This window comes from Pezoporus occidentalis, unplaced genomic scaffold (genome assembly GCF_034315485.1).
Source record: "Pezoporus occidentalis ecotype Australia unplaced genomic scaffold, CSIRO_AGI_Poc_V1 ctg2, whole genome shotgun sequence".
NCBI lineage: Eukaryota > Metazoa > Chordata > Aves > Psittaciformes > Psittacidae > Pezoporus > Pezoporus occidentalis.
In genome coordinates this window covers 4,831,202-4,844,952 of record NW_026913855.1, presented here as the reverse complement: position 1 = coordinate 4,844,952, position 13,751 = coordinate 4,831,202, and the positions used below count along the sequence as shown (strand labels likewise).

Here is a 13,751-nt window from a genome sequence, read left to right as displayed (position 1 = left end):
ACAAAACCAAGCAAGTCCTATTCATTCAGTGTTGAGATAACAAAGATGAATATAAAATAAGAAATTTCATTTTAAAATAGATGACCAATCGTAGTTGCTAAAATTTTTGTGACATTCACAAACAGCTATTTAACATTTGCATACAACCCTCCAAAAACCTGAGCTCTGTCAACCCAATCTGTCATTTTTTTTTAAGTACTCAGCTTCTATAGCTTCTCATGGAGTCCAGTGGTAGCCAGATACACTCATAATCATTAAAAACAGGGCACGTTTTCACATCAGCTACAAAGACACATAGTTTGAGTTGATTCTTGGAAGTCCAAAGTGAAATGTTGATCTCACTGAAGTCATGGCATTTTAAAAAGCCAGCAGTTTATTCAAACAAAATCTGAACAAGCTTCTTCATTAGTTTAAGATTACTGCACAGGTGAAACCAAAAGATGGCTCCCACAGAAATGCTTGCTACCGTTGAAGCTTGAAGACAATATAACACGAGTATTTTTTTGACAGCAAAAGCTGCCGCTTCATCTGAGAATTTTAGTCTGAAGAAAGATCTGTCCATCCTTGATGGGTTGACCATGGTTAAGGGACAGAAGCTCACAAAGCCACTCTCACCCCCTCCTCAACAGGAGAGGAGGTAAAAAGAAAGATAAAAAAGCTCGTGGGTCAACATATAGAGATGGAGTTCACTTACCAATTACCGTCATGGGCAAAACAGGCTTGACTTGGGGAAATTAATTTATTGATCATTTAAAATAGAGTCTGATAGGGAGCAACAAAAACCAAAAAACCTTCTCCCCATGCCCCTCACTTCGTCCCAGGCTCACCTTCACTCCCGACTCCCCTACCTGCATTTCCTGAGGGGACGAGGTGAATGTGGGGCTGAAGTGAGTCCATAGCAGCTCCTCTCTGCCACTGCTTCCTCCTCACGTTTCCCTGCTCCAGCACGGGGTCTTCCCACGTGCTGCAGTCCTTCAGGATAAACTTGCTCCGGCGTGGGCTCTCCATGGGCTGCAGCTTCCTCCAAGGCACTTCCCCTCCCCACCGGGGTCCCTCCCGGTGCCTCAGGGGCATCTCTGCCGGGCGCCCGGAGCCCCTCCTGCCCTTCTCCCGCTCTGCCCTCGGGGCTCGCAGGGCTGTTTCTCACCCTCAGGGCCCTCAGCCCTGCCCGCGGGGCACCGTTTGCCCTTCCTTACCCAGGCTTTCTCCTAGGCGCCCGCCCGTGGCTGAGGGGCTCAGCTCTGCCCTGCGGTGGGGCCGCTGGAGCCGGCTGGGACCGACTGTAAAGGGCACCAGGCAGCACCGGCCGCTGCGCACAGGGGACTCCCGGGCAGCGCCTCAGGGCTGCTAGTGCTGATAGCACATGGGCACCTACACCCGGTACAGCTCTCTCACATGAATTGGTGGAAAGTCTTAAATTAAAAGTAAAAGTGGACTAAGAATATGTACTAAAACTTTTTGATCCCCCCCCAAAAAAAACCCGCAAAAGAAGCTCTCTAAATTTGTGAAATACGGACTCACTCCTCTAAACAAGGTAACAAGGTTTTATTGAGGGACAAAGTCAGTAAAGCAAAGCGACAGCGCTGGGTGCATGACCATAGCCAGAGGCGCAAGTGATTAGCAGTTGTTACAGGTTTATATACTTTCACTATTACATTAGTTAAATGCATATTCATAATTCCAGCATATTGGCGGGGAATATTATAACTAACTCCGGGAACTTATAAGTTCCCTCCTCTTGGCATCTGTGCACCGCTCTCTGGTGATTGTGGGCAATGGTTTTGAGGATGAAGTAAGCAGTCTTCCTCTTGTGAGTAGGGGTCTTCAAGATGAAGTAAGCAGTCTTCTTCACAGTGTACTTTTCAACTTTAGCACAGTTGGACGCCTCAATAATCGCAAAACTAGCTGAAAACAGACATATCTGTAATTCTTTTGATAACTAGCAAAGATTTAAAACAGTGTGACCTTCCTGCAAAATTTATCGCAGAATGGGCAGACAAGGAGCTTTGGGAGGCTCTGTCTCTAAACTAACTGATAAGAAGAAGGATGGTGGGAAATAACTCATTCATGTTTAGTGGGGCCACTAAATCCTATTATCTCACTACAGACAACACATTGTTCTTTAAAACTAAGGATACTTTAGAAGACTAGTGTGAAACAATTAACTCATGTTTCGTGCAGCTACTACATCCCACAGGCTTACAACATAAACAGTGTTTTCTTTCTACAACCTAAGTTAAGCTAAAAAGTACTTTAAATCTATGTTTTCCAGGCACTAGCTTTTCCTATGTAAAGCCCCCCCCCTTTTACCTTTACAAATTCTTTTGCTATGTGACTCCGTTTTGCTCAAGAGTTCTGGCCTTTTTTAAGTTGTTGTCTAATCTTGTGTCTTTAGCGAGCTTTGTTTCTGTTATTGTAAACTGGTACGGTTATATCCACATAACCACACCTATGATTTGCAAAAGCCAATATATTTATGTGTTTATCACAAACTGAACAACACTTCTAGACACAAAATCATTCTCGAAAGTTAACTTAAAAGAGAAGTCTCAAGCCAGCAATGAGGAATTGTATAGCTATTTAATGCGAGGTTACAGCAGGGTTGTAAGAGCCCTTAAAAATGTACTTTTAAAATGTGGGACTTTACTGTTGTTTTGTCATGATTTTCAGCTATCAAACATACTTCATTTACCTCTTGAATTTCCTAGGAATTTCAAATGCTCTGTTTTGGGGGAAAATCACGTAACTTATGCCACTATGCAATTTTAAACCATGTTTTTCTTTAAAGCACAGTTTTGTTCATCTTGTCATTTGTTCTTTCTGTAAGTAATAGTTATCTGGCCATTCTGAAATATACAATTATATATGCATGAAGAATTGGTAAGGCTGGTCCCTTTTTAAAAATAGTTGGTGGTGCAATACAGTGACATTCCTAATGAGGAGGTTTGGTTAATTGTATGCAGAAACAATTAGCAACTGGATTCCTCTTAGATTTTTCTGTGATTAGTTTTGTGGTTGTTCTTTTATGAAGTCTGAAATGCCAGCAAAATGTATGTGCATGCTGGAAGCTTTTCCCATAAGGCACATAGCATGGCAGAACTCCTACTCAGAACTCTCTAATCAGAACAGCTGAAACAAATACTAACCAGGTGTTGCTTCTGCAAGAATTTCTATTCTACACAGGCTAAAAAGTTACTATTTCCTTTATTTTACCTCCTACCACCATTTAGTAAAAGGAACAAGTCAATAATCTATCTGAGAAAGATCTTACCATTATCAACCATCACATCACACTGATAGGGATCTTCACTAACCTGAAGTATTACAGTCTTCAGAAACATTTGAATCAGTAAGGTTCCTCTCTGTTCTAGAGTTCAGAGATTTCATATGCTTACAAATAAGCCTTGACAATTTGATATACTACATTTTGGGTCAGAAGCTCAGATTTTAGGAAAACTACTTCAGTAAGATCACTGTTTAATTGTCTTGGACATGTACTTTTGACAGGTTAGGGCAATAGACAAGAAAAATTTTCTTTTTTTTTCAGTAGCTGTAAAATGCACAGATAGCAGATAGAGAGCTCTTCTAGAGATCTCTGTTATTGCACTTTTGTAAAGACCACAGAACTCAAGCACAAAATCTGCTTGAGTTTGGAAAAAGACAGCAATAGTTTATATCTTCCTTGTAAGAAGGGAAGAAGATGAGCAATGCACATCTGTAACTCCTCTGTCTCAAAGAGATTTTAAGTCTATTCATTATCAGACCAAAGACATTCTGCATTTTGTCAACAAAAATAATAGTACACATTGTCAGATGTACAGCATTTCCACAGCTATGCTTTCTTGACAGAAAAGACAAGTAAATAACCCCCAATCTCCCTCTACTTTGCTTAATTTGTTTCTGCTATCTCAAAACAGATTATTATTGTGTTTATAAATCAAAGCATAATGCTTCGTAACTGCATGACAATCTCAAATGGGCTGAACAATCTAGGGGACTACAGACTGCACACACATCTGCTGGTGAGGCAAAAAGGTCTGGAATTGCACAAAACTGCCAATCTGGAGCATCCCACTTGCCTTCCTATCATAAACACTGCAGTCAATGCTGTCAAGACACTGATGAAAAACACATTAAAGTTAAGAAACAATCTAATACTAAAACCTAAGGCTTTCCTAAATAGGATTAAATTATTCAACCTCAGTAATTGGGCTGCAGTACTGAGAGCCTGAAATCAGTTAAGTAAAGGGAAAGAGAAAACAATCTGAAGACACTGAGGGTACTGCTGATTAGGAAGTTCTAGCAAAGTAGATTGTATGCCTTAGAAAGCTGATACACTTCATGAGAGCAGATCTAGAGTATTCCAACAAAAGATGAACACCTAGGACAGTCTTCAGCAAGGCTTTGCTCATTTCTCATTGAGCCCTGGAACACCTGACGGAAGGCCTGGATTTGCTCAAATTCATTCTAGCAAGGGTCTGAATCAGTTCTTTCCCATAATCTTCACTACAAGGGAATAACCTTTTACAGCTATCCTAGCTCCACGAGCTACATGTCTGAATAATAGTTTAGCTCCTTTTAGCAAGCATGGATGCAATTATTACTGCAAAAATCTATGTTAATTTTTGCCTTTAGTGGCAAGAATTTAGTAAGGAATAACCATAGAGACAAAAACTTTTCCAGACTACCAATTGAAATCCAACATTTGGATAGATCCCTCCTCCTCTCTTCTTGGGGATTTGCTCTTTGACTTTTCTGTTAAGCATCAAAGTCACATTCTAGTCTGTCAAATATTGTAGTTAACATCATTATGATACAATTTCATGATTTTAGTTTATCTGACAAAAAAAAAAAAGCAGCAGATTAAAGCAGAAATAAAAGCTTTCAGTAGCACGGAAATAGTTCTTGGTATCAAGGAGAGACTGAGAGATTTAATGGCTTGTTTTATGCCAGCCAATAGACAAGAATTATTCACAGCACAATATTCATTCAGGCCTTCCAATTTTTATTTTTTTTTTTTTTTGGGGGAAAAGCAGGCTTTGCATACTGATTCGGAGAAAACTCCAGGAACAAACTTGACAACAAAGTTTTCAGGCTGACAAGCAGGTATTCTTTATTGCGGCGCAGGAAGACGCGGGGGATAGCTCCTCCTAACGTGTGTCCCCCCATTGCCACACAAGCCCTCCTTTTACAGCCACTGGGCATACATACATATTCATGAGGCTATGTATGGATTACATAATTTTCCAGAAAGTTCCCCACATGCGTACAGAATTGTGGTGGTGGTCTCTGAGGGTTGTTTACTTCCTCCAACAATCTTCATCACTTCTGGCAGCCTTTGAAGCATGTGCAGTAGGTGCTCATACCAGTTTAATTGGTTCGTTAGCACCAGAGACATAATAGTCCTCCTATCCTCCTACTTATCGGTTAGTTTAACTGTAGCCCATCCTGGACACCTGCCGTTCCCAGATACTCCTTATCCCTGTGTCCTGTTCTTATCCCTGTGTCCTGTTCTTCTAGACTGTTTTTCTTAAACTGTGTCACAACTATAACGATTTATCTTGTGAGAATTCTCAGTATGTTCTCTAGCTGTACTCTATTTTTTTCTCTATGTATCATGCACCTCAGTAATTTTCCATTGCTACTGTTACAAAGCCATCAAACTTAACATTACTTAAAACTGATTCTAAAGGTTTCTATATTCCATTTTGTGATTTTGTGCCCCCTTGTCTCAATACAGCCAGCAAAAATTATTCCAAGCACTTCTGCAGTCAATTGAAGAATGAAGCTGCCTGACTAAAAGTGGAAAATGGAATATTTTATCATGGTATTACTTAATAAATTGCAAACAGTTGTTTGAAAACATTATTCTTTGCTAAAGTGGCACTTTGCTTTGCATTTCATTTGCACAGCACACTAAACTTCCCCTTTTCCTTTCCCCTGCCCCTTCACAAAGCAAAAGAAAATAAATATAACATTATAAAGATGAAGACTGCCATCAAACTACTAAAAAGTAAATTCTAATTTAATTTTTTCTGGAAAGACAACTACATGATCTTTCTATTAAGCATTTATGTTCTTGATAGTCCTAGTAGTTCTGTATTCCATAGTAAACTATAAAGATACTTTTAAAAAATTATTATTTTGTTTCCTAATGGAAAAAAGTAACTTCTCCAGCACAACATAGTTTAGATGCTTGCTTACTTGAACACATTGACTGAAATCTGTAAATTAAAGGTAATGCAAAGCTGATATAACAGGATGCACAATTTCTATGATGTGAAAATTCTGAAAAAGTTAATGTATTTATGATTGATTTTTTTAATTTATTTTTATATGTAATGTCGCTAAAAAGATTGAGGAGCAATTTGGGTAAAAATATGTGAACCGATATTTCACTCCTGCTTAGTCCCTTAACTAAAACTTGCTCTTCTAAAACTAGCAGAAGTCTCAATGTTTGAGAATTCCACTTCCACTAAGAAAATGAGAGATGTTAGTTTTGTCATAGGTTCCTACAAAATTATTGAAGGAGATAAATAACACATACTTATAACAAAACTTTTATTATTTATTTTATTATCATTGAAAAAGAGCTGTAATGAAATCCTATTTGAATAACATAAAAAGTACATTTGGACATTCTGAGAGGATGACTGATGTTAAACAAATACAGCTCATCTCAACTGGACAATTCACAATTTTTATTTACTAAAAAAATCATTTCATTCTCATTTATTTTGTCACAGAAATCTTAACATGAACTCTTTTAGCTATAGATTAAGGGATATAATACATTAATGGAAAGTATGACTTCATGATATTACAGACATGAAACTGTTACAGAGATGGAGAAGGAAATACTTTATTAATGCAGTTGGTGTGTCTAGTAAAATCAAATATTCACCCAGTGACCTGATGCAGCATACACTGGAATTATGGAAGGCTGTCTATTGATTTAATGGTTACCAAATGATCACAGACTTCAGTGAGGCTTTGTTATAGTTTTAGGCTGTTGAGTACCCATTAAAACCTTGACCTGGGCTAAATCTGGGATTCCACTTTGGTAAATTAAACCTTAGAGTGATTTACTAAAGTTGTCTGAGGACTCTTTATTTTATACCTCAAACATATTCATCATTTATTCTTCAGCAATCTGCATTTGTCAAATGCAACATGATGCTTCAAGAGCAATGGGGAAGACAGTCTAGCTTTAATCATATCTTGTGTTACCTGTGTTTGTTCCAGAGCTCTTTTATTTGCATTCTTTATGAGTCAGTGCTGTGGGAATCCAGTAAACATGCTCACAGATTTTCAACTGGGAGAGCTTTCCTGGGCTTTGTTGATTTTGCATTTTGCTCTCAAATGCAGTAGGAAATTTTTGCTGATGTTTTCAGGGTCACTGTCCTGGGTTCAGTTCACCTAAGGGATTTTGATGACCAGTTCCTATTAAAATTAATATGAATTGAACATACAAGTTCCATTGGTAATCTCACCTTTTATGCTATTGAAACAATAAAAGTAAAACAAAATTTATGTTGCATTAAAAAAGAAAGTCTTGCTATCGATATAACCATCCAGCAGTCTATTTTTCCTCAACCTTCACTGAAATCCTTTACAAAACCTCTGTGAAAGCACTTTTATTACAGTTCTAGAGGCTCATACTTGGGCCTTTTTTTTTCTTTTTTCTGTTATTTATTTTATATTACAGTATATTTCTGAAATTTTGGCTTGTAATTTATTACAGAAAAAAGCCATAAGAATAATAAAAAAATGTTAATGCTTTTTATCTTTCATATCTCACTTTCAAGAGTTTCTGAGCACTAGACATACCTTTGCTATGTTTAGGAATCAGTCCTACATGATGTAGTCCTAGAAATGAAAGTAACAGAACGCACTTGAAGCCCTTGGGTGCTGCCATTAAAACCTTAGTTGCACACTGAAGAACAGATTCACTGTTAATATCACAGAAGACTGAGAATGTAAGAGATATACTGATAGAATGCAAATGCATTCATAAAGTTTCTCAGGGTTAGGACAGAACTGAAAGCTTTTTTAGTGTTCAGCTCAATAAGGCAATGACAGATTTTAAGCTCATATGACACAAGAAATAGCTCGAAAAAGAAATTTTTTTGCATGAAATAAAATGAAACAAAACAAAATATTTTTTATTAAATATTTATCCAAAACTTAGATGAAAAATTAAAAAAATCCAGAAAATTAATCTTGGAGTTTCTTTTTGCTTATCATTTATTTGATAGAAAGGATCTTCACAATGTCACTTTCTGCTGTAGGAAGCAAAACTGACATGACTTTTCATCAAAAGCAGCCAAAACATTTTCATTTTATTTCCCTGATGGAATTTTGAGAGCTTTGAAAAACTATTTTTTCAAAAAATAGTTTTTTGAAAAACTATTTTTTTTAGTTATAAAATTAATGAGATTAAAAGTATTCAACAGTAAAGTTATTTCTGTCCAAATACAGAACAGTTCATGCAATTTACTCCATACTTCTATAAATCATTAGTAAATACAACTCCTAATAATTCTGTGTTCTTACTTTTTCAAGATGTTAACACACAGATTTTATTATTAGCTTTCCAGAAATTTAAGCAAATTTTTTTTAATAAAACTTTAGATTCTTTGTCTCTCCTTCTTCCTGTTCTCCCTTTTTTTTAAAAAAGAAGCTGTATGCTTGCTTCACAAAAAAGGAGCTGGAGGTCTTGGTGGACAAGCTGAACGTAAGTCAGCAGTGTGCCCTTGCATTAAAGAAGTTCAACCACATATACAGTGATAGGATCATATATACAGACTGGAAGGGGCCTCAGGAATTGCCTAGTCCATCCCCCTGCTCAAAGCAGGGTCCACTGTGCAGTTAGACCAGGTCATTCAGGGCTTTACCCAGTCAGGACATGAAAACATCCTAAGACAGAGAGACTGCACAGCCTTTCTGGGCAGCCTGCTCCACTGCCTGACTGTTCTCAGATTGAAAAATTGTTTCTTAATAGCCAGTCTGAATTCAACTTATACTTGCTTTCTCTCATCTTCCTGGATTGAACCACTGGGAGGAGCCCCTTTTTAGCTTCTGGATAACTGCTCATAGTTACTGAGGAGTTGTTCAACACCCCTGAACAAACTCCAGTTCCTCAATCTCTCTTCACAGGTCAGCTGATAAAACCCCCAGCCAGTACCCTCAGCTGTACTTACTCATTTATCAATTCTTTCTTATATTGAGGAGCTCAAAACTGGATGCAGTATTTCAGATTGGATCTCACGAATGCTGAATAAAGGGATCCCCTCAGTGATCTGTCTGTATCCCTGTGAATACCTACCAGCGCACCATTGGCATTCTCTGCAGCTAGAGCACACTGCTGGCTCATGCTCAGCTAGTGTCTGTCTGTCAAGGCCCACAGGTCAGTTCCCACAGGGGTGCCCCCAGGCAGGCAGGCTCCCAGCCTATGCCCTTAAGAAAGGGTAGCACTTGGCATTGCCCTTGTTGTTTCATGAAGTTCCTGTTGGCCCATTCAACCAGCTTCTCTAGATCACACTGGATTGCACTCTTGCCTTTCAACTTATTGAGTAGCTCCCCAATTTGGTGTCATTTCCAAATGTGATTAGAGTCTCCTCCCTCACATCTGCCAGATCACTGATAAAGGTGTTGAACAGAACAGGTCCCAGAAGAGACCCCTGCACTTGTTACCAGTCTCCACTTAGAGTACAAACAATTAAGCATACATTCATGTATGTCACAAGTACAGAAGTTTTTTACCTTAACACTGAATTGAGACATTTCCACTACCCCAGTAGAAAAAAAGACTATTAACTTAGTTGATAATAATCTTCAAAATGCCACAAATACTTGTTACAAATACTTGTTTTATACAAATGCAGACTCACCACATGTTTAAAAAACTCTTCTAATCCTTGAATATTACATGAATTTCATCCTCACTAAAATGTATATTTACCTAGCATTTTAAAAATAGTTTATTAATTTTTGGAAGAATTACAAGTACAAAAAATCAGAAAATATATATAAGAAAAAGTTATCCTTTTAAAATGAAGGTTCCAGGGTGAGTAGGGAATTGTCCTGGGTTCAGCAGTAGCAGTCATGTTTCTCCTTCTTGGTAGCTGGTGCAGTGCAGTGTTTTGACTTTCGGCCTGGGAACAGAGCTGATAGCAATGTTTTGGTTTGGCCAAGGACTTTGTGAGCCTCATGCTCTGCCAGGGAGGAGGGGAAGCCAGGAAGAAGCAGAGACAGGACACCTGACCCAAACTGACCAAAGAGGTATTCCATACCACAGCACGTCATGCCCAGGATGTAACTGGGAGTTAGCCGGAAGGGCTGGGAGACTGCAGGGTTGGAGGAGGCATCGGTCAGAGCTTGGTCGGGCTTGGGGGGCGAGTTATCGGTTGGCTGGTGTGAGGTGTTGTATTCTCTTCCCTTGTTATTTCCTTTATCATTATTATCATTGGTGGTAGCAGTAGTGATTTGTGTTATACCTTAGTTACTAAACTGTTCTTATCTCAACCTGTGGGAGTTGCATTCTTTTTGACTCTCCTCTCCGTCCCTCCGGGAGCAGGGGGAGGGAAAGAAGGAGAGGAGTGAGTGAACGAATTGCCTGACTGGGTTTAAACCACGACAGTTCTTTTTGGTGCCCAACATGGGGCACGAGGGGTTGAGGTAACGACAGATATGACCAGATTAATAGTCATTCGTCACAATGCTGATTTATTGGCTCTCAGAGTTGTTCTTGTTGATCTCACAGTTTCAGAATGTTGTAACTTACGTAGAGCCGGTATTTGCTGTGTTAGTGTTTATCAAGTGTGGGGCCTGGGCTAAGGTTCTTGTCTCACTGTGCTTTATGGCAATGGCTTGTAATACGGGCGGGCTCCAGCAGCAGGGCGGGACGGACGTGGCCGTGGACTTGTACCTGGCCCTCCGGCTGCTCTTCACCGGCCTGGCCCTCGCCCTCGCCTCCGTCTTTGTGAGGCCGAGGGGAGCCGAGGGGGGGCGGCCCCGGGAGCCGGCGGCTTCTGAAGGGGCCCGGGAGAGCGGCCCCGGGGACCAAGCGGCGGCGGGAGCAGGGCCGGAGGCCGTGGGGGGACGGCTGCCGGTGGAGGAGGTCGGGGCGGTCGAGGAGAGGAAGGAGGCGGCTGCCGAGCAGCGGGAGAAGACGGCGGAGGAGCCGAGCCCCGCGGAGGAGCCGAGCCCCGCGGCCGAGCCCAGTCCTGAGACGGCCGAGAGCATCCCCCCAGAAGCCGCCTGCCGAGCCCCAGGAGGATGCAGGAGACCACGCAGCATTTCCCAGCAAGACAGAGGAGGAAGAGCTGGACTCTGGAAAAGAGAAGCTGGCGGTGGGAGAGCCGGCAAGCACAGCAGCTACACCAGCCCCAGTGACAAGTACAGCAGCATCGTTTGAGAGTTCTGAAGGATTTGAATGGACTTTGGGTATCCTTGGAACCTGCCTGCTGATTGTGATGGGGATCAGCATGTTGGCACACACACAGACTGTGTTCTACCCACAACCATTTTGTCTGATCTCAAAAGTTAAGCAGAGTCAGGTTTGGGTCTTGTCTGGGGTTAGACGACAATATAGGGGGACCAAGAGATTTTCCCCAAAGCTGGACAGTCATGAGTGGCAGGGTGTGTAGGAGAGTATGGGCAAGTATCTAGTCCACTGGGCCCCTCCAGTGCTTTGGAAGCATCGGAGATGTAAGGCAGCTGTATGGAGTCCCCAGCAACAAGCTGCAGAAACTGCTGAAGGGGACAGTGAATTATTTTGAGCCTGGTGGGCCCATGGCACTTCAGGCCATCAGAGCAGAGATGCAACACAGAGATGGACTCATGATCAAGGGGTGGACTTAACAATGGACACTACTGCCCAGATTATTCACAAGTGTGAACACTGCACACAGTCTCTCCTGCTCTGAAAGACTGTTACAAGAGATGGAGCCTGGCATCATGGACCAGACGGACGCAGCAGCTTTATAGCTACTGGTCCATGCACTTAGATAAGAGTGATGGTATATTGAAAATGTGGGATCTGAGCATGATGTGAATGGTATGGAATAAGGGGTGGATAATGTCCTGGGTTCAGCAGTAGCAGTTGTTTTTCTCCTCCTTGGTAGCTGGTGCAGTGCAGTGTTTTGACTTTCGGCCTGGCAACAGAGCTGATAGCAATGTTTTGGTTTGGCCAAGGACTTTGTGTGCCTCATGCTCTGCCAGGGAGGAGGGGAAGCCAGGAGGAAGCAGAGACAGGACACCTGACCCAAACTGACCAAAGAGGTATTCCATACCACAGCATGTCATGCCTAGGATGGAACTGGGAGTTAGCCGGAAGGGCTGGGAGACTGCAGGGTTGGAGGAGGTATGGGTCAGAGCTTGGTTGGGCTTGGGGGGTGAGTTAAGAGCTAAAAAATCAGTACTTCATGTTCAGAAACATGAAAGTGCCAAGTTGATTCTATCAATGTTAAGAGCTGCTGCTTCCAATTCAGAAGCTAAGCTTAAAGCTAATCTTTTAACATTGTACAATGTTAAAATGCTACTATCCAGTGTCCAGTAAAGTGTCCTGTTTTGCTAAAATGCACCTACACAATGCTTGGGACAGTTTGAGAAATATCCTTTTTTTCAGTTCTTAAAATATGAAGATAGAAAAAACTGTATACAAATTCATAGTGAAATCTGGGGTGTCTGTTCCTTTCTCAGAAATCCCAACAGCTTCAATATGAAATTGTCGAGCATTGCACCAATTATAAATATCAGTTTTCTTCTTTTTTTAATGATATTTATATATATCACATAAAAATGCTACTCACATGTTTCTTATCCTCTTCAACATGCAGGTTTGGTGGCATGAACTTCTCACCCTGTCAGGTACTACTTTGTAGATGTTTGACAAATTAAAATAAACTGGTCTTTGCCTTTAGCAGTCCCAAAATTATACAAGCTTTCTGAGGCAAGAAAGAATAAAAAAAAAAATCTCCTGGGAGCAATTTGAATATTTTTTTACATTACTGTGATGTTTGATTTTGCCCTGATAACCTGCCATATCAAGGAAGGCCAAGTATAGCTGCATCACTTTCAAATGAAAATTCAATAGCCAATCCAAAAGTCTAAGAATGGAAACTATTAGAACACACACTATAATCTCCTTCTAACAAACTACTAAAATTTTTCACATCTTATCAGTATGCTTCACTTCATTCAAAAATTCTTTTAATGAACAAAAGTGATTTCTCAGATATTGAGGGATAATGTACATACTCAGGTTTGCCTTACCCAAGCTTTGGGCTGTCCTTATCACAGTGCCAAATTCAGTCCAGTAGTGCTGAGTCTCCATTTACATATTCTGAATCTCAGCATGGTTTATAAAGCTCAGACTTGACTCGGTACATCAGCATCACAAACCTGTGCAAACATGGTTCAAACATCCTCAAAGTTTCAAACATCCTCAGATTTTCATATTGGAAGAAAATATGTTTCTTATTTTTGTCTTCTCCTTTTCCTCCTTTTCTTTTTTGATCACAAAACCAAACAGAAACTCATACCAAACTCAAGTTTAAAAATTATATATAGTACAGATTATGAAAATTGGTAGAATGTGAGTATCAGCATGTATCAGTTATAGCTGAAAGAGTTTAGAAAACAATAAGCAACATTTTTTGCTCTAGTGAAATGAGTCATAAGTATTTTAGCCAAAGGTCATGTATTTTTGTTCACAAAACCATTAAATCAAACCATTGAGTGCTGTT

The 13,751-nt window shown here is 40.3% G+C and overlaps 1 protein-coding gene across 1 annotated transcript; it reads left to right on the top strand.

Moving 5' to 3' along the window:
• The first annotated feature begins 10,808 nt into the window (after window positions 1–10,808).
• On the top strand, window positions 10,809–11,947 carry LOC134163085 (eukaryotic translation initiation factor 3 subunit B-like). Its single transcript, XM_062617654.1, has 2 exons — window positions 10,809–11,095; window positions 11,141–11,947. Exons 1-2 carry the CDS (start codon window positions 10,862–10,864, stop codon window positions 11,417–11,419), a joined length of 513 nt encoding a protein of 170 aa, XP_062473638.1. The 5' UTR covers window positions 10,809–10,861; the 3' UTR covers window positions 11,420–11,947.
• Window positions 11,948–13,751: the final 1,804 nt, after the last annotated feature.